At 42.2% G+C, this 21,192-nt stretch overlaps 1 protein-coding gene across 1 annotated transcript; it reads right to left on the reverse strand.

Annotated features, from left to right (window-relative positions):
- Nucleotides 1–2,753: 2,753 nt before the first annotated feature.
- On the reverse strand, nt 2,754–19,590 carry st8sia1 (ST8 alpha-N-acetyl-neuraminide alpha-2,8-sialyltransferase 1). Its single transcript, XM_008304709.1, has 5 exons — nt 18,797–19,590; nt 18,033–18,177; nt 10,555–10,664; nt 7,954–8,046; nt 2,754–7,391 (listed from the first exon to the last, which is right to left on the reverse strand). The coding sequence occupies exons 1-5, from the start codon at nt 18,973–18,975 to the stop codon at nt 6,911–6,913; spliced, it is 1,008 nt and encodes a 335-aa protein (XP_008302931.1). The 5' UTR covers nt 18,976–19,590; the 3' UTR covers nt 2,754–6,910.
- Between the last annotated feature and the right edge of the window lie 1,602 nt (nt 19,591–21,192).

Raw genomic sequence — 21,192 nt, forward strand, 5'->3', positions numbered from 1 at the left:
TAAAGCACTTGATTTAGCTTTTTTAAAAATCATTATTCTAATGAGTGCGAACATTTGCAGTAAAATAAATAAATAAATAGAAGAAACTGTTTCAAAAGCATATGTGAGATCACAGAGGGGACCATAGGAATGAATGGACTTCTGGTCGACTGGTATATGTACAGAGCTATAAACAAAGCAAAATGTTTTTTCCGGCCTAGAATTTGCCTCAAGTACCTTCTGCGAGACTACACTGCTGCTAGGAAGTTGAGAAATCGATCAATTATTATTTAACAGACTAACAAGTTATTTAGTTTAGCTGTGAAAGCTACTCACTCGTACTCATCTCCCATGTCTGTAGAAAAAATGCATTTCCTTGAGTTGATCACTGGGGGCATAGGTTGTATGTAATACGGAATTAGGAACACCGAACACAGCTGTAGGGGCAGTGGGGCATTTGTTTGCTAGCTGATGATTAACACTAAATGCAAATTACAGCTGAGGCTAACAGGAATGTCTTTTGTTCTTTTGGTATTTGGTGGTAAACATTGAATGTATATTAAAGATGGACATAGCAACCGTGACGTGGACTTCTACCGTTGCCATCCTGGCCTCCTTGAACAGCACATAACAAGCAAGGGGTTGATCTCTTTGAGCCTGAGGACACCATACATGTCAATATAGTAGTAACCTGCTGACCACAAGGTAGCCCCGCCCTAAAGAACTCTCTGCTTTATCATCTATTGTCCTCAAATGGGACCAAAATTTACAAAAAGAAAAACAAGCCGGAACTAAAGAAAACTGACACTAGCGATTGATACCATAAAAACGCCAACAGATCGAGAAAGAAACTATAATTTTCTCAATCACTAAAATACTTTCTGACGTCCTTTTGCAACTAAAGAGTCGCCCCCAGCTTGTCATTAAAAAGAATGTAGATTTAAAGTATTTCAGGACTGGCTTCAGTTTTCAGCCCTGAAGCTTCGTCCATCTTCTATGAGGTCTATGGTCATAAACCGAAGTATTCAGGTGTTAGAGGATGACTAAGAAACTCCAAGAAGACTGGGTACTCCAATTTGAGAACACTGGCGTTTGCTCTCTGCTTTTTGCAAATAATGTTTGCTTCATCAAGCCGTGACCTTCAGCACGGCACAGTGTACAGCAGCAGGGATGAGAGTCAGTACCTTCAAGTCTGAGACCATGGTTCTCTGCCGGAAACCAGTAAATTACTCTCTTTGGGATGGGGTAAGTTGCTCCCCCTTGTGAGGGAACTTAGGTATCTCAGGATCTTGTCCAGACGGATTGTAACAGCAGTCATGAAGATATTGCACTGGACCATTGTAGAGAAGAAGAAACTGAGCAGGACGGAAGCTCTCAATGTACTGGTCAATCTGGGTGGTGCCCAAAAGAATAAGATCGTGGATACAAGCAGCCAAAATGAGCTTCCTCTGCAGAATGGCCGGGGCTCAACCTTAGAGACGGGGTAAGGTGCTTGGACATCCGAAGTAAGCTTGAAATAGGATCACTGCTTCCTCAAAAGCAGTCAGCAGAGGTGGTTTGGACATCTGACTGGCATACCTCCTTGGTGACTTCCTTTGGAGGGTTTCTGGGCATGTCCAATTGGGAGGAATCCCCAGGGTAGACTCAGAACTTGCTGGGGGTACTGCAAATCTCAGTTGGGCTTGGAAGGCCTTGGGATCACCTAGTAGGAGCTGAAAAACATTGCTGGGTAGAAAGATGTACTTAGCCTGCTGCTACCGTAACACAACTCCGGAAAAGCAGATAAAGATGGATAGATGGAACAACGGATAAGGAAAAATGCTAAACTTATGGTGGCTCTAGAGGACAATGTAGAGGATCACCAAAATCTGTAAGATTTATCCTCTAAAGACTATTAATGTCTGTACAAACTTCGTGCCAATCCAAACTGACTTTAAAATAGTTCATGGGATAAGTGAAATTTTTGACCTGCTGGTGATGCTAAAGGAAACGTCAACAAAATCGCCAAAGTTGTTCTATCCAGTCTCTTGGGACCAGGAATGTCCAAAATGTCATGTAGTTTATCTTATCATAGTTAAGATATTTCAGTGTAGTGCCATCACGAGAGCCAACACCATTAGCAAGGACTAAAAATATTACAATTCCCTGAAGATGGGACAGTTTCTTTTCAAGTAATCCAGGACCCAAAGCAAACACAAGCCTGCACACAGAAGTTCAGTGGCGTCCAATTTCCTTCACACCTCCCTAATTAAATCTCCATCATCCCTAATATGCTCCATCCTCTTCGCTATCTCGCCACACCAGATAGACAAATTAGGGCCTTGATCATAAATACAGCGCATGTGGAGCTGAATGGTCGAGCAGGGAACAGGAGCTTGGGAGACAGCTGCGCAGCTTTTGCTAACACGTCTTTAAAAATTCATGTCCTTCAAAGACAAGCCATGCAGACTGAGGCTGTGGCAAGCAGAGGGTTTCACTGATGCCATTGCACAAGAGCAGAAATATTCATAACCAACGAGCAAACTATACGGGCAGCCAAATACCTCTGCAGCCACACAAACCGAAAGCAGAGGAAACAGAAGCCTGAGAAAGCATCATTTCACAAGAACCTTGAGCACAGATTCGTGGGAATTTCAAAGATGAAAGACGTGAACAACTTTCTTCAGTTTTAAACACATCTGCTGTGCATTTGTCAAGACTTATCACCTACAAATGAGGCGAATTCCAGACCTCAAACATCAAAGCAATCTTAAAAGAAAACCCACACAGTTGAGGACGTTTTATTTTCCTTTTTTATTGGATTCCGGTGTTCACCTTGTATATGGATATGGTTGTTTTCATTATTTTAATTTTTTTTCTGGTATTTATCCTTCACAGTTTTATCCAGGTGGCACACACACTACTGGTTTACTTTAAACAGCAGTTCTGATGTATTTTTAACATGCTCAGGCAGGGTCGTTCACATCGGATGATCTGAATGAGTGAAGGATGTGGAAGTCGGAGTAGCGCAAAGAGCAATACCTTCAAAAAGGTGTTTTTTTTTTCCTTCATCTTTTTGTATCAAATTCAGTCAATCAAGGCAAATAAAGTACATTTACACGTTTAAAACAAAAAAAGCTCGGCATAACATTAAATATTCAAACTTGTAGGAAAGTTGAGCCCTCTGGACCCATATTCATCCAACTTGGGTCAGACTGTATTTACACGTGATTATTTGTTTTAACATGATTTACTAAAATGCCTAAAGATTGGGATTTGAAGCCACTATGCGCTGTGAATTTGTAAATTCACATCCAAAAATACCAATTTATGCCACCATCCTTTGAACAGTTTGTCCATTTTCAGCAGAGCTTAAGGGGCTGAAAGCAGACAAAAAGAATTTAAAAAGATGCTAAAACTCCTACATGTAGTGGCATTGACTTGATAATACTTTCCCACCAAAACATCGAGTAGTTTCATCAGATTAAAACAAATTCATTTCTCGTCGTATTGAACCCAGAACACATTAAGTTAATCATGTCATTTCAGGCAAAGTTTGCACATGGTAGGCGAAGACACACAGACAGAAAAACTTGGCTTGAAGTAATTACATGTAACATTTGGGACTCTGCAGTCTGACATCAGCATGAGCAACTTGTTTTCCTGCTGCCAAGACTGAAAAGTGTAAGACTTGATCATCATGAGGCTACAGAACTAATAGTTTGACACACACACACGGTGGCAGGTTTCACTTTGTAATCACGCAGCAGGAGGAGCGTCCGCTTAAAGGACGTTTGATCACGAGGCTGCTGCGGTGTTCGAACACGTGACCTTTCCAGGGGCCAGAATCTAACCAATCGGTTTCCCTGCAGCCACACATACTGTCGACTGATGAATGTGTCAAGTTGGCCTTGACAGGAAAGGAAGGACACCACAAGGCCGCCATTGTGTGTATGCCACGCTCTATTTTGGTCTGTTTGGCTTTTCCTTCTCGCTTTACGCCGGCACCTTTCAAAGAAATAGTTTGATATTTTAGGAAATGCGTTTACATGACGTCCCTCTTGTATCCTAAATGTGAAGCTACAGCCAGCAGTGAGTTAGCCTAGCTTAGCATAAGGACTGGAAACAGCTAGCCAGGCTCTCCAAGGTTGCTAAATGTGGTGTAAATAACTTGGTATATCTTGTTGGTTTAATATGTAGGAAATGCAAAAACAGCAAAATGTAGCTAAGTTGAGCAGCTAGCTGTAGCTTCATATTTAATGCACAGACACAAGAGCGAGAAAGCAAACATTCCTGACTTGATATAAAACCTGTGAGTGGAATGTTAATGAAAAATAACTGCTAACGTATGCTGCCCTTGTTACTGATGGAGACAGCGTTGCTCTGATGTGTTCTTCTGCGCTACGTCATAACGAAACCTGTTGAGACCGAATGACTGTGTTTTAGGAACTGACTCGCGGGTTCCACATGAATGCAAGCAGGAAGAACGCAAGTGCAATTTACGAGAACTTGAGCTGAGCTTTTGAAAAACTTTTAAAAGGAGATCTAAATCTAATTGGTCTTTTTTTTCTTTTTTTGCTAGCGGACCGATATTTACATCACAGATTCCGTTCCCTTTTCCACGACAGATCTCAGCTGAGCGGTCACTCAGATAGCATGGAATGAGGGCATGGATCCGAACATAACGAAAATATATAAAAAATCTGTGTACCAAAAGCACATACACATTTAAAAAACATCATGCTTACTTAAAATTCACACTATGTCACATCTCACTCATTCACAATACTGGGCAGGAGACAAAACAAAACCCCAAAAAATAAAAAAAAATAAAGGTGCAAATAAGAAACATCACAAGAGAAAGTAGAAGTAGTAAAATGAATTGGTCAAAGTGTTCAGAAAGTTCAGTTCCCAGTCTTGAAGAGCCTCATGTGCGTTTGGACTGGACGTAATTTGACTTTTTCCACTTTAGAACTTGGCCCAGCTGCGTGTAATTCATTCGAATTTTACACGTCGGGGATTATTGATACATCACGTGCTGTCCAAGGGATCCGAAGACAAGCCAAGAAAATCAAACACAGCATTAGAAATATCCCTCGTTTCAATGATTCTTTTTGCCTTAATGCGTCACAAAGGCACTGGACCTTGTTCATTTTAACAGATTGGATAAGACCATAAAGCACTAACCTATAAACATGTTCTGAACCTTGAGTTTGAGGAGTATTTTTAAGGATTGTGGTACACTCCATGCACTTTCCATGCAGAGTCGTCCTTTGCTATCGACAGTATGGCACAGTCACATCTATCACTCTTAAATAACATTTTGAAGAAATCAAATCAAGTACATTGTTTTTCATCTGCAAGGCCTGCAAGTATATATATATATATATATATAATTAAAAACAAAAACAACCATCTGCCTGTTGCCTTGGCTTCTACATGAGCAAGTTATGTTTCCCTTGTGCAAATAAAAATGCAAAGAATTCAAATAAAAAATAAAAATGGAGCACAGCAGAGGCTCAGTTATTCCTGCGCTCCGATGTAAAGTGATAACAATAATTACATGAATAAAATCACAATTTAACCTATCAGGTGTTCTGCATCTAAAAATGAAAAAAAACAAACAATAAAAAAAAAAGATTAAAATGCCACTTTGTGACACGGAGTCCTCTGTCTTTTTCTGTCACTACCTCAGTTTATATCAGTGTCTCACAAGAGCAGCGCAGGGCTGCGTATGAAAGAGACCACTGTTCCCTTGGCTTGGCACTTGACAAGTATAGTACAGTTACCAAGAGATGACTTCCAGCAGGCCCTCTAAAGAAGTGGGTTAGGCTGTTTCTTATCTAAAGAGCCTGCCTGTGAATGGATTGTACTAAAGAGTCACTCAGTGATGATGAAGATGAAACATCAATGAACGGTGAGGTACCTATGTGTTGTTTTTTTTTGTCCCGTAGCAAAACGTCCATTTCTGATTATACATGACGATAATGTTTTCTCCCTTGATGATGAACCTAAAACAGAATTCACATTATTCCTGACAAAAAAAAACAAACAAAAAAAAAATCACATTTGGCAAACAAAAACAATACGTGGACACTCGGGGGTGTACTCGTGTTCCCTTTTTCAGTAAAGGGTTAAAAATGCAACTTGGCTAAACATTCTCGGGGATATAGTACTTAAGACTCCATTTCTAATGGCTCCTGCTTTGAACTAAAGCTCTATTTGGCACCACAGAATGCCAATCAAGCGCTCGGTTGAAGAAAAGCAGGAAAGAAAAAAAAAAAAAAAATCCTTTCATACACATACCAGCCAGCTTTCACTCCTTCTCCCCCCCTGCCATTCTTTTTTCTCCGTGCATTAAATTTCACGTCTATTCAAGCTACTAGGTACCAGGACGCCATTATCTCTCCCCCGTTCCTTGCATCTCACCAGTCTTTCAGTGCGTTTTATTATTCCCCCCGGTCCTCCACTCCTTCTGTCTCTGTTTAACAAAGACCCCGAAGGGGGTTTGGTCCAGCTGCCCCATATGTCACTCAGATACAGTAGTCAGCATACAAAATCCATCCCCCACCCACCCATACATCCATCCCCACACACTTTCACAATTATTAGTCCCAGCTGATGCCATCCATTAAAGCACACATCCATGCACACACACACAAGGGGAGCTATATGGCAGGTTTTGGGAATGTATGAATATTTTACACTGTGTGTGCCTGCGTGTGTCTCTGTGTATGGTGGCCCTGACGCTGCTGGTCTGGGTGGAGGACATTCTCATGATAATTAGGGATTAGCCGGGGTTACAGCAGGAGTGTTTACAGACACAGAGGATCCTCAGAGGAAATATGCGCACTCATTTATTTCACCGTGACACCTTGCCGCCAACCCAAATGTCTTCATCTGCCTCCTCTAAGCATCAGCCGACCGCTATCTCTTCACTCCTCAAGGCGGTCTAACTCCCTCCTTCCTGAGGGGGGCAGCGCCCCACCCTCATGCGCAGCGTGCCGCTTTTGTGCAGTTGCCAAAGCTGCACAAACTCCTCAGGCATGGCGTGGAACCACTTATAGGGCAGGATGTTGTCGTAGTAATGGTGGCTGACCGGTCGCTCGTCCAGGTCGACGGAAAACGGCCAGAAGCCGTAGACCGTCACGTCCTCGCACAGCCCCAGGGCCAAGCTGACCAGGAAGAGCCCCGTGGAGAGGCGTTTGGCGTGCACGTCGCGGGCTTTCCAAAATTTGCCCACGGAGAGCAGGAATTCGGGGTTGGCAAAGAGCATGGTGAGGTTGGAGGAGCTGTCGGTCAGCGCGTAACTCGCCCGCAGCGATGGGCTGGTGCCAGGCTTCATGGAAAACGCCGGCATGTAGACGTAGCTGGGGCTGTAGACCTTCATGCTGTCCACGAAGCTTTTTCTTGACCACAGGAGGTTCTGAAATCTAAATAACAAAGATCAAACGGAAGAGAGGAAGAGTGGGGGGTTATTTTAAACACTGCAGTACAACAATTAAGATGAACATTTTATAGTCAGTCATTATCTGATGATTGGTCTGTTGAGTCATCTGCTCCGTCTTCCTCTTTCTGCCTGAAGGAAGTGAGCATCCTGTGCGCTTGCTTAAACACAACATAAAATTCATAACGGGTTGACTCACGTCAGACACGGTGGGTAAATTGTTTTCTAAAATGTGCCGTGTACAGTTCAGAGGCAGGTAAGACACGGAAATATGTATAAGAATAACTTTATGATTCCCAAACGGAATTGTGGTGCCAGACGTTGCTCGGAAAAAAAAAATCACCTCATAAATGCAGCGCCGAAAAAGCAATTAGATACAATAAGTATGCTTAAATAGGACCAGGGTAGAACATCACATAGTAATGCTGGTAATGACACTGAGGTAAAGGTAGTTGCAATGTTGTCTCTTTCTATTCATGCTTTGTTCTATCTTCTTTTATTTCAGTTTTTTAAAATCTTGGTCTCGTGTTGCTTTTATATCCGGTTACCTTTTCTCTATGATGCTGGGGTTGGCTGTAACCAGATGTGTTCTGGTCCCCACGTCCTCCACATATTCCTTTGAGAGCGGCGGAAGGTTACACCTACATGATCCAAACACACATGATTGGTTTATTATTTCACAAATGTGCTGCCCACTGTCTCTCATGTCCACAAACTGTACAGATAATGAGACGCTAAACTGGTTTATCTGAAGTAATTCACTCATTTATGGCTTGTTTTCTCTGCTGATTAGATCGGATGTTGCTGGAGAAACAGACGAATGTGAATGATTAAATGGACTGGACGCAGCAAGTCAGAGATATTTATGAAGAGGCCAAGAAGTCACAGCTAATGATTATACTGCAGGCAACGAAGGCAGAAGAGAGACAAACAAGTGAAATGGTGTGGCTGGGAAGAGGTTACGCAACTTTCAGTTTGGCAAAGCCGGCAGAGTCATTGCCATGTTTTAAATAATTAAAAATTGGAGCGACAACGCCTGTGTGGAATTTCCCCCCCACATTTGAGTGATAAATAGTTAAACATATTACATATGTTACACAATTCTCTCTTTCATTAGTTTTTTCCTCTTACATTGCACTTCACTTCTACATTGTGAAATTACAAGATAATGTTCCAGGTATAAATTACGATCACAAAATCATTACATCCGTCAAATCAGAGTTGTTTATGCTCAGCACATGGAGGAAAGGAAGCAGACTTGGGCATGATTCTTTGTTTTTCTGAGAAAGCATTGTGTCCTTGAAATGTTTCTTCCCTCAGGGTGTATCAGTCCTGCCCTGCTTCCCAACTCTTGATGAGTTTCTACTTTGGTTCGGGTTCGATTGTTCTATTTTCCGATGCTGCTGGGTCACTGTTTCTTTCCTTCTCCGGGAATTAAAAACCTGCTCGCCTTAAGCTGCTGGACCGACGGTGCTTGTTGGTGGTGGGGTCTAAAAACTGTTATGTCACAGTTTGACAGAAATCAGGATGAATGATGACGAGACATTTTCTTATCTGTTGGGCAAGGTCGTGTGATAAAATTATCTCTTTTGAACAGCCACATAACAGATTCCGCTTTACCAAGAATTTTCTACCCCACTGGTCACAAAACTGCCTCCAGTATGATGAAACACACCCAACTTCTGGGGGTCAAGTCACCCAAAATGCCCTCATCCCTTCATACACAGGTCAGTGATAATACTGCTAAAAAAAAAGAAAGAAAAAAAAGGCAGAATTAAATAACTTAATGTGTTTTGACAAACACAGGAAAGCTGTGGAGCTACTTTGGAGTGAGCGCTTCCTCAGTTGGATTAATAGGCTCCCCTACTACTTTTATGAGAATTCCCACGACAAAACTATTTATGATCCACGAGCAACTTTTTAAAGCCCACTTTAAAGTTGTGTTTTGGAACATGCTGCCTCCTGGATGTTCACAATTTCTGCCATGAAGCTGGAAGTTTGTCTCTGAGTTCCTAAAATCTGTGGTTTTACCCTCTGAATCCTAAAGCCCACCAGCCAGAAACCATAAAAACAGAAAGAATTCTTGAACTACAGAGATATTTAACCAAGTCTAAGTGTAAAATTGTGACATTTTTTGGCATCAAAATCACAAAAAAATAAACCGTGAAGCCATCGGTGACTCATCTGTGACCATTATGATAAAAATTCAACACAAAAATCACACCTGACATACATTCCTATGCACCTGGTTCGAGGGAAACTTTCTGTTTCACATCACACCACAATGAACTTTAACTAGCACAATCGGGCCAGTCAAGGTGAAGAGATCTTATTTTTTGCTTGTTGCTACTTCTGCAAAGTAACCACTGCGGTGAAGCACATCACGTAGGCTGTACAAGGAAATGAGTATTGATGGCAAGCATGTTTTTAGCTTCCCACCGTTGTATGAACACCATCCACTGCGGTACGGGCATCTAAAAATGCGCTCTTCTTGTCTGTTGGAGCCTGCAGTGTTGTAAATGCTGTTAATTGTAGGGCCCCAAAACTTGCAAATGTTCAAACAAGCACATGTGACAAAGTCACAGATGTGATCAAATGAGGAAGTTGATCACACCTGTAAATCAGTGAATCTAGAATCCTGTTCACCCACGTTTTCTTCTGCAGAAACTGTGTCATTTGCAGCTATTTCCTGATGCTCTCAGTGGTTCAGTTTGAACTCAAATGTCACGCACCTTTCTTGATGCACAATCTGATCTGAATTGTGGCTTCTACAACAGTTCTGCTTAAATAAGTGCAGTTATCACTTCTTCTTTTTTTTTTTAGAGCTGTTCTCCATCTCTCTAAACCAATACAATACAAGTTAGGAACAGATTATTATGTGTGTCATACTAACTCATGTTTCTTAAACCTAGGATGCAGTGTAAAATACTTTTCAGTGCTTCACCACATATTTTTTTATTGCTCCTCCTCTTTTGCTTACTCACGTTTATTGTCCTGACCTCATTAATGTCCTTTGTTTTTTAAATTTTTATTACTATCCCCGCCTCTTTCCTAAAGTCAACACGGGCTCTCATTATCACTGATAGCTGATGATGTTTGGCTGCTCTTCTTGGGCACGTCCGAGTCGGACTTCGAAGAGGAACTCTCACCGCATGATGAAGTCGGCTTGGTCGATGTCCCGTCCGCACTTGCTGTTCCTGAGGATGCCGCCGTTGCCCACCACCGCGCACTTCTTCAGGGGCAGCTGCAGAGGGTTGTCCTGGGCACAACAGACAACACACAGCTTTGTTAGATGCGAACACAGAAAAAAAAAAAATACTAATTTACTCCTGACTCGAGGCAGGTGCATGAGTCACCCTTGGCCTGATCTGCCTTCACAGTCTGCCTAATCCAGCAAAGAGACAGAAAGCGAGAAGGTTGAGGTCATACGACTTATGGCACAGACTCTGTCACTTCTGGAAAACAGAACACTACGTCTGGTGAAATGAGCTAATCGAAAATACCAAGCAGACACAACGAATTAAAAAGGATGATATGTCAACAGTTGTCTACCTCCAACATCTTCTGGACACCAAGTATTCGAACACACCCACATTGTTCGCCACATAAAGATGTGATAATAAACTATGATAAAAAACAGGCAAACTCGATAAACGCTATCTCCTCTTGCTCTTTCAGTATAATCGAATCTGTGGCCTGGGTAATGTCCTTACTTTGGTCTCGAGGCTGTGTCTGTGCCTGATCCCTACAGTCCTGTCAGATGGAGCTGAGCATCTACTATCTATCCATTACTTTCAGTTAACTACTTTAACCACTTTTCCAGGAAGTTTTGCTCTTTTTTTTTCTTCTTTCATTCATTTGTCCAGCTGACCTCCCCGTTCGCATGCTAACTGGTTTTAACGTTGTGTCGTGCTCAAGCGTTACAGCCGACAAAATTCCTGGTTATATGCTTCTTAGTCGAATTTTTCCACCATCGCTTATCCCGCAGCTACTTCTGACTCACTGCCCTCAGTCATGAGTCGCTGCCTTGTCATCATCTAAAGTGAAGCCTTGTTTAGGACAGTATTAAAGTGTGTCAGAGGACACACACAGGCACCACACTTTGAGAGGCAAAGGCCAAAAATGCCCCTTCTCTTCGCCTTGGCCGCATTGAAGACGGAGGCATGGATTAAGTGAGACGGCGGAAACAATTCTGCTCATTATTCCCCTCGGAGTGCACTCACTTGCGAGTACGCACACAACACACAAACGCACACCTCTCTTTGCCTCGGGGTCTCTTTTGGACCGTGACGAGGGGGGTTGAGTCAGAGGACAATACCCTGCTAACAGCACAGCAAGTAGGGGAGGGGGACCAGAAAGTGGGGCTAAAACTTGAGAGGGGGACATTTATTACTGTAACACAAGGCCCAAGTACTTCTCATAAATCAAAAAGCTTTGCACATATCTTACATATTTTGGGTCATAATCAGATTAACATGTTTTTTCAGCGGTTCTAGTCACAAAATGGGTGAAAAGTACAAGTTCACAGAGCTCACGCTTTGTTTCAGAGAATATATTCAATTTAAGTTGATGTAAAACAGAGAAAAGCAGCACATTGCTCTGGATTTCAACATGTTTTTCTACCCTGGTTACCTAAATGGAGATAAGCAGCCCCTCACTGTGGATTTGAATGCATCGTCATAACTTGGAAATCAGCAACATTCTTCCAGAATATCCATAATCATGTGTAAAGTCACTTTTTTTATATGATGAAATAAGAGTTTTGATGTAATTACAGCAGCCATGCATGCTATCTACAGTGCCTAAGGGTTACAGAAAGCCTCAGAAAAGACAAGATGAGGGGAATCTCCTGTTCAGTCCACTGAGCTGGATGCATATATGCCCCGTTTGAGCCACTGAACCAGCAATTAACTGTCAAAGCCCTAATTGGCACATTCCCTGGCAGATGCCCAGATACTGTTGCCTTTGCCAGCCTGGTGTAGCGTTACTGGTTGCCTGCGCTAAGACCTGCAATCACAGCAGTGGTAGTTGAGGAGAAAGAGTACTTATGTGTTTGAGCCTGAACGTCGTCCATCCCACCTAACTACCAGTTACCTTCCTTCTGGGAAACACATGCACTATGGGCTTGTGAGGGGAGTGCAACGGCGCTACTAAAAATAGTCTACGCAAGCGCTTAGATGGTAGCTGGAGACTCGCGCAAGCACACAGCTGTACAGTGCAGCAGTGTTGGCATAAACTTAGTAACACACTGGAGTCCAAGACAGACAAACAACTAGTAGCTACATCCTACAGACATGGAGCAGAGAACAGACAAACCGTTTAATGACAGCAGCGACAGGATTCAGTGATGTTAGAACACCGAGGCAAATGATTAACTTTTAAGGGTCACTTCACCCAAATCACACACAAAAAAACCCCCCAAAACACTTCATTCTCTTCTTTATCAATCATGAGATCAAACACAACTGGACCGTCTGAGGATTACACGCAATATCTGCTTTGTAGATTCTGTCATCACCCAAATGATCTAAACTAACCCTCTGAACCTGTTGGTGCATTTAAAAGGCAAGTTATCTTTAAAAGAATCGCCAAAATAACACCATCTACCAAAGCCAGAAAATGTATAAAAAGGAAAAAATGTGTTACACTGAGTCGAAGCTTAAAATATTGCTCTTTAAAAAAAAAAAGATCACTTTATTTTACATTTAATTCAAAACGCACCCAAAAATGAATCATTTGGATAAACCACATTCCTTAAAAACAACAACAAAAAAAACAACAAATTTGCACACCATGTCACTACCATTTTCACAACCAACAGACAAAAACACTGGGACTATTTGGCTGAACTGCAGGCAGTGTTTACATGGAGTAGATGGGAGATAAGTACGGAAAGAAACTTAAAATGTATGTGGTAGAACACCTTTAGTGTGCAGAGCTATTTTTTTGGTTCCCATGTTTCCATTCCAGGGTTGGTAATGACTGTGGATGCTTGGAAAAAATTGTTGGACACACTGATGCCAGAATTTTTACATTTTTGTAAAATAGAAATGTCATTTTTCTTTTTTATGATATATGGCATTATAATTTTGTAATACTACATGGAAGACATTATTGGATTTCCTCTACTTCTAGACATTGTTGTGCTGTTTCCATAGAGGTGCACGATGTTCTTCCAGAAAGACGTGCTGCTATTGAGTTATTTAGACTCAGAAACTGTAAATAATGAAAAATGGAGTTGGGTCATAAACTTCAGCAGTGGATGCAGCATCTAAAGACCTTCCGTTATAACAATAAGCTTAATTCCTCATTGATGTATTCATTTTATTTGATTCAATTTAAGATTTTCGTCAGCAAAACAGTTGAGAAATTACCTATACAACTGTCGGGGTGAATCCTCGATTCCTCAAAAAGGGCATCTACTGAGTCGTTCCTGTCTGTTCTAAATTAATGGGCGAGCTCAGCCCGGCGCTGTATCTAGAGGGTAGCCATAGCAACAGGGACGCAGCCAGAGCCTATTGATTCTTTGTATGACATCCCCATTCGTAATTCAGTTCACTGCTCGAGGCTACAGCCGGCGGCACACCTGGCCGATCATCTGTTTGTGCAGATCTCGGTATTGATTTCGCGACAATGACACGGCTCATTATTCAGCTCGTTTTGCTGTAAAACAAACTGTCAGACTATACTTACTGTTTGTCAGCTGTAACAATAAAATTATTAATTTGCATTCTGTTGCCAGTTCATTGAGTTGAATTCATTTATCTAATTTCCATGTTTTCGTTCGATCATATCTGTGCTGAAATGAGATTAAAGAAATTAGGAGATTAGGAAACTGAGTGGTCTGGCCCTTTTTGTAAGGAAATGCACTATCTCTTTATGAGGACGCACAGTGTTCAGGCTGAAAGAAAACAACGTGCACTGATCTGTGAGCTTTCATCCATTAAGTGTGGCAAAAAAAATGAAGATGGGAGGTGTTTTTGTCGGTTCATTGAAGGTGTGCAGCACCTACATAGTGTTACGTTGAATCTAGCAAACGTCAGCTTTCTGCCTAAATAAATCTCCCATTGCCAAGTCATAATAATAATAATAATAAGCTTTATTTATAGAGCACTTTTCAAAACAAATGTCACAATGTGCTGTTCAATAAAATAAATTAAAAATTAAAATACAATAAGCACACAGAATAACTGATAAAAGTAGAACGCACACACAAAAAGCAGGAACCTAAAACACATAAAACTTAATAAAATCAGGAAAAGTTATCTGATAAAAATGTATTTTAAGAAGTGACTTAAAAGAGAACACAGAATTACATGACTGATTTCCTCGGACAGGTCATTCCAGAGCCTCGGCCTTTGTTTTCAGCCGGGCCTCTGGGACAGTTAAAAGACCTTTGCCCGAGGATCGTAAGGAGCGTAGTGGAGAATACGGAGTTAAAAGGTCGGCAATGTAAATAGGACAGAGACTGTTGAGTGCTTTAAAAGTGATTAATAAAATCTTAAAATCAATCCTAAAACGTACTGGCAGCCAATGTAAAAGAGCTAAAACAGGCGTGATGTGCTCACGTTTCCTCTTCCTGGTTAGAAGCCTGGCAGTGAGTTCTGCACTCAGTAATCTGTCCAAGGATTTCTGGCTAAGACAAGTAAAAAGGCTGTTGCAGTAATCCAGCCGTGAGGAAACAAAAGCATGTAAAATCGTCTCTGTATCTTTAAAAGTTAAATGAGAACGAATCTTTGAAATATTTCAAAGATGATAAAAACATGACTGTATGAGTTTTGCGGTGTGTTTTTCAAAGTTCAAGATAAAATCTGTTTTGCTGTTGTTCAGCTGAAGGAAGTTCTCTGACATCCAGTTTCTCACATCCTCGATACAGTCATTTAAAGCACTCAACTTCCCAGGGTCAGTGGCCTTAACAGGCAGGTACAACTGCGTGTCGTCAGCATAAAAATGAAATAAAACACAGTGTCTTTGTATTATGTGCCCCAGGGGAAGCATGTATAAAGAAAATAAAACTGGACCTAAAACAGACCCCTGAGGCACACCATACTTCACTGGATAAAATGACGACATGGGGTTGGTTTGCTGCAACACAAAACCTTCTATTCGTAAGGTTACATAGAAACCACTCTAAAACGATACCTGAAATGCCCACCCAGTGCCTCAGTCGGTTTAAAAGAATGCTGTGATCAAATGCAGCACGGAAGTCCAGAAGTACCAAGATGGCGTATATATACCATCATCTGCTGCCATTAAAAGATTATCGGTCACCTTGAGCAGGGCCATTTCAGTGCTGTGGTACTTCCGGAAACCAGACTAGAACTTTTCAAAGACCTGGTTATCCTCAAGTGCTGCTAAAAACCGCGTGGCCACTTTTTTTTCTAAAATTTTTTGAAATAAAAGGTAGCTTGGAAACTGGTCTATAATTGGTGCTGAGATGGATCCAGCCCAGGCTTTTTCAGCAGTGGGGTCACACATCCAGTCTTAAAATAATCAGGGACAAACCAGTATCCAAGGAGCTGTTAAAAACAGAGAGCAGATTGGGTCCAATCGTATCAATTACCTGTACTAAAAACTTGGTAGATATCACATCAAGAGGGCTGGAAGACACTCTTGTATGTAAAACCACTTCTAAAAGTTCAGATAGGGTTATTGGATAAAACTGGCTAAAAATGTCTTTTTTTTGGTAAATAACATCATTAAAAGAGGCACTGGGGGGAATCGAGGCTCTGATTGACTCCACCTTATCATTAAAATAAGATTAAAAAAAACATTTTGCAGTCAGCATCTGAGTTGACAGGGACAGTAGGAGGATCTGGATTCACCAAGTCACATGGAAGGTTCACAGGAGCACAACGTTTCCACTGCATTAGAAATGTAAGGAATGATAATGACTGTTCCAGATATCAGTCAAACCCTCAGAGAAAGTGAGTTACGGCTTGTGAAAAACTTCCGATGCATGAAAATAAAAATGAACTGGGTTTTTTTTGTTTACTGAGAGATTATGGTGCGAGCAGGATGATGCGATTAGAGGTGTCCATAATCAGGAATTAAATCCTGATTATGGACACCTCGTTATCCCTCACTAGATTTACAGTCAGTTATTTAAGTATCCTATGAAACAAATGGAAAACAGCTGGAACCAGATAATCTTTGGCACTGCTGTTTAAAAAAAAACAGCTTGAATGATTAATCTGAAAATAGCCGAATTCATTAATTTCGACGAATCACCTCATCGTCTTCTTCTGATTTCAAGCTGAGCGACGACACAACATGCAAATTCTGCTGCACAAACAAAACCCCCCACTTACATAGAAGTCAGACCCACTGCTGTACATTAATGCACACACACAGGCTGTGGTCCAGCTCCACCACTCTCACTTCGTATTCTCACTTCTTTAATTATTCACCCTCATCTCCTCTCCCTTCCCCCCCTTCCTCCCTCCCTCCATCCTTCATGAATGAACATGCATAGCTCACACCCGCAAATTAGGGTCAGATATTCATCACATTTTCCCATCCAGGATATTACACTGCAGATCTTCGGGGGCCTCAGTGGCGGGATTCAGTCTTGATTATTATTGAGATCTACTGCCCCTGGATACAAAAACCATGGCAACAGCACTTGCCCCCGAGTTTCTCATTTTGTCCCGTTTCCGAGCACAAACACATAAACACCCTCATCCAAATGCACGCACACACACACACACACGCACACACTTGCAGGCATGGATGTCTTTAAAAATAGACCGGCAGTCCTTATCTGGGTGCGCACACACACATATGCACGGAGGCACATATACACACTCTGGGTACTTGTTTGAGCTACGCTGCAGAGCTTTCTCAACATAGGAAAAGGAAAGGGGAAATAACTTGGCAGCACATCCTTCCATCCTCATGGTTTAAACACCCATATCTTAAGCTGAAGTAGAATAAACACAGCAGGACAGATCCTTTTGAAAAGGTAAACACAGCGTGGGAGCCTGATTCAATGTAAAACAAAAAAATATATGAATGATCCGCAAACACTTTCTTCAGAATCTGTCCTTATCTGCACCTTCCCATCCTGCTGGTTCAGGGGGGCAAACGGTGACTGAAAGCACGCGGTCGAATGAAAACGAAAGGTGACTGTGGGTCTTGTGGGTTCCAGCTTTCATTCACTTGCTTTAAGCGGCCTCGCTGCTCTCCAACCTGCTCCTCCTCTCGCATCTCCACGTCTTAACATCGGCTGTACCGGTAATCCCCTACCCCCTCCTCTCTTTGGAGGATGTCTGTCTGCTCCCCCTCCTCCTCCTCCTCTCCTACTCTGCTATGGATCAACAAGGATCTCTGTTAAAAACCCACAGTCTCTAGAACAAGTGTCCTATTGCGCTGAGTGGGAGAGAAATCGCTTTCCGTCATCTGGTCTCGGTTACTCCTCGAAAACACAGCTGCCTGGTCCTAAAGTCATGTTGCTGGGGGATTTCACTGAAATCTGTGGCTCTCTGAGGAGGAGGGGGAAAAAAAAAAACCCTCCAAAACCCAACACTGAGTAAAAGACTCACACCCTTCTGTGAGTGATGCCTGAACAGACTCCAATGCAGCCATCATATTGGGAATATGAGAGAAGCTTTTTATGTTAACTTACCTGCACAAAGAGCGAGTAGGTCTCGTTGGTGACCGTGTGCTTGTGGTAAAACTCCCCATCGTACCAAAGGACCTTTCCTATCGGCGAGTTCTCCTTGGTCACTGCAAACATCTGCCTCGGGTTGCAGCATTCCCTCAGCAACTTCCTGCACAGGGAGGATAATAGAATAAGTCCGATCCCTGGACGGTTTAAATCAGATTCAACAGGGCAGCTGGGATTCTGGTATGTGTCAGGCCTCGCTCATTGCTTAATTATTTAAGATGTGTATTATGATAAGAGAGCTGTGTGGTCGGTTATGGGATGGGAGAATGTTTCAGGCTATGATTAAATAACACTACACTGGAGTTGCACTGATGTGAACACTCAAAAAGAGGCTGATCGTCCTCATAAGAAAACATTAGCGGGCAAAAGTGAGCATCGCATCCTCCAGCTGGCCCCGTCCCTCTGCTCTGCAGGTGTCACTTTCTCTGATTATCCTAATCGGCTTTGCCTCAGAGGACTGTCACATCCTCAGCTGAATAAGATTTAAATAAGACTGGCACAGTGTAGAGAACTGCTGATTTGAAAACACAAATGAAACAGGTCTGTGTGTACATTAATGACTGTGATCATCCTGCACAGTGATAGTTTGAAAGCTTTAAGAAGGCCTTCAGTTGTTTTGTTTTTTTAATGCTCACTTATTAAAAAGCTGCTAATCTAATTTGACCCACTTTGGGAGTCTTGGCAGCAAAAGGCCTCACTAAAAACAGAAATCTGAGTCCCACCTGTATAAATCGATGCCCGTCTGGTTCCTCTGCCATGCCTCCCCCTGCCTCAGCACCTCCTCCACTATGTCTTTATCGCGGGGGAGCCTGTAGACCGGGTACACGTAGAACCAGCAGAGCACCAGCAGGCACAGAACGGCCCAGATCGACAGCCTGCCCCGGTAGCATCGCACCAACATCTTTCCCCCCTCCACTTCTGCTCTGCTCAAAACAAGCCGTGCGTGCTCATCCGAAGCGGTGGTGGAAAACGCAGCAGCAGCAGCAGCAGCAGCACCGGGCTCGCCTCAGACCCCCGTCGCATCCCCGCAGATGGGCTTCGGAAGTATGAATGGAGCCGCAAAGGTGGTTTCACCCGCTCGCTCGGCTCAAGCGTCGCTCTGAAAATCCGCTCTTGCGTCTGTCCCTGCGGCGGTAAGGGTGCGGGGCTGTGGTGCAGTGTGTCGGGCTCTGCGCGGATCTCTGCTCCCGGTGCATCACCACCATCATTACAGCCCTGCGGAATGCGAGGAGGAATCGAGCGGGATCCTTCCGAGACCGGCGTCCTGCTGCATCCCCCCCCTTGTATGAGTGTGTGTGTGTGTGTGTGTGTGTCCCCCTCCCCACCCTCCGTGTCCTGTCCACCTGGAGATCCCACCCCCCTCCTTTTTTTTCCTCCGCGGCCCTCCTCGGTAAACCTCCCCGGGCCTCCGCTGTCCTGCTGCAGGGTCTGCGGTGCAAGTGAGCCGGGCCAGTCCAATTGAGTCTCCCTCCACCTCCCCCCTTTCTTTCTCCTGTCAACACCCCCCTCTGCCGAGACAAAGTGCTTCTTGTGCTGCTGGAGGTGCGTCAATTCCGCTGAGTTAGCACTGGGGGGAGGACGAGACGTGACTTTCAATGTAAAAGCATATGCAAAGTCAGTCACAGCTCTGTTATTTTTTAATCACACCTGGACATTCTTGGCACCGAGCAACTTTACCAAAAAGAAAAAATGTTGTCTCTTTAAATTCGTAGTATCTAATTGCTGACAAAAGAAGAAAAAGCACACTAGCGCTTTTTTTCAATTAGCTGTAGCTAGTTGTTCTCCAGCTAACCTAAGCTAGTGTTACAGCTAAGACTCCTCTGTTAAATGTTTTAAATGTTTAGAAATTATATATTTTAAAGTGAGAGCCCAGTAAAAGTATCATAAATACAGATGTTATGGCTACATACATGACAAGTACTTAATAAAAATGACAGAGCAGCTATTTGTGTATTGCATAGCAACGCTAGTTAGCCACATAGCATCACTGTGCAGTATTGTAAATAAAAATAAAGCTGAAATGTTATTTGTCCTACATAAGACAGATTAAGCTCTTTAAATGTGCAATAAAACATTCTATATTTTATACAGGCAAAAATAAACAAAAGTAGATTTGATTTTGTTCCCTGTAGCGAGCAGATTATATTAGCTAAAGCTTGTTAGCTGCCAGCTGACCTAAGCTAATGCTACAGCTAAAACTAATTTATTCAAAATATGACTTTCCACCCCATTTATTTAAAAATGAGAGCCCAGTAAAAGGATGGTAAATACTCACATTATGTCCACACAGGACATTATACAATTTATGCTAACAAAAAGAAGAAGCAGCAGTTTGTGTATTGCATAGCAGTACTCGTTACCATATAGTATCACAGTGCAGTACTGTGGATAAAAAAGTAATTGAAATGTTATTTGTCCAACACAAAACGGGTTTATCTGTTTACATTTGCAGTAAACCATGAAATATTTAATCATAGGCAAAAGCAGAAAAAAGTAAACTTATAAGGAAAATCACAATAATGATTTGTCTTTTGTAGCTGAGACACTTGAATGTTTTTACCTTGTTTATTTAGAAATGTTAGTTGTTAAACATATAACAAATTTATCACTAACAGATTACCAGTTCTATGTTTTATTTCCAGAAAAAGTAAACAAAAGTGTAAAAACACAATAATTTGTCAGTTGTATGTAGGTAGCAGATTTTATTAGGTGTAGCTATTTCGGTACCAGCTAACCTCAGCTAATGCTACAGCCTAAACTTTGTTAAAAACATGATTTATTAGTTTTATTTTTCCACCTTGTGTGTCTGATGTGCAATTACTGGCTTCACCATCCACCCAAGTGTTTATTGGTCTATTACATGTTGGTTGTCTGATATCTGCCTGTTATCTTTTATAATCTCCCCTTTCCCATCACTGCCCTCCCAGAAGTTTGCGCTTCCTGTTAAAGGGCAATTTTTTCCTCCTACTGTCGCCAAAAAACTGGTTCAAAGACAATCTTTGGATTTGTTGGGCTTCTCTCTCTTTAATATAATATTACAAGGTCTTCGTCTTACTATGTGAACTGGCTTGATATGACTGAAGTTATGCATTGGTGCTATGCAAATAAAAGCGAATTC

The sequence above is a fragment of the Stegastes partitus genome, unplaced genomic scaffold (genome assembly GCF_000690725.1).
Source record: "Stegastes partitus isolate 25-593 unplaced genomic scaffold, Stegastes_partitus-1.0.2 Scaffold2297, whole genome shotgun sequence".
Classification (NCBI taxonomy): Eukaryota; Metazoa; Chordata; class Actinopteri; family Pomacentridae; genus Stegastes; species Stegastes partitus.

Coding starts and splice junctions, on each gene's coding strand:
- st8sia1 (XM_008304709.1), bottom strand. CDS start 18,975: ATGTTGGTGCGATGCTACCGGGGCAGGCTGTCGATCTGGGCCGTTCTG. Junction 10,665..18,032: donor CCTACTCGCTCTTTGTGCAG/GTAAGTTAACAT, acceptor TGTTGTGCCCAG/GACAACCCTCTGCAGCTGCC. Junction 7,392..7,953: donor CCCAGCATCATAGAGAAAAG/GTAACCGGATAT, acceptor TTTGTTATTTAG/ATTTCAGAACCTCCTGTGGT.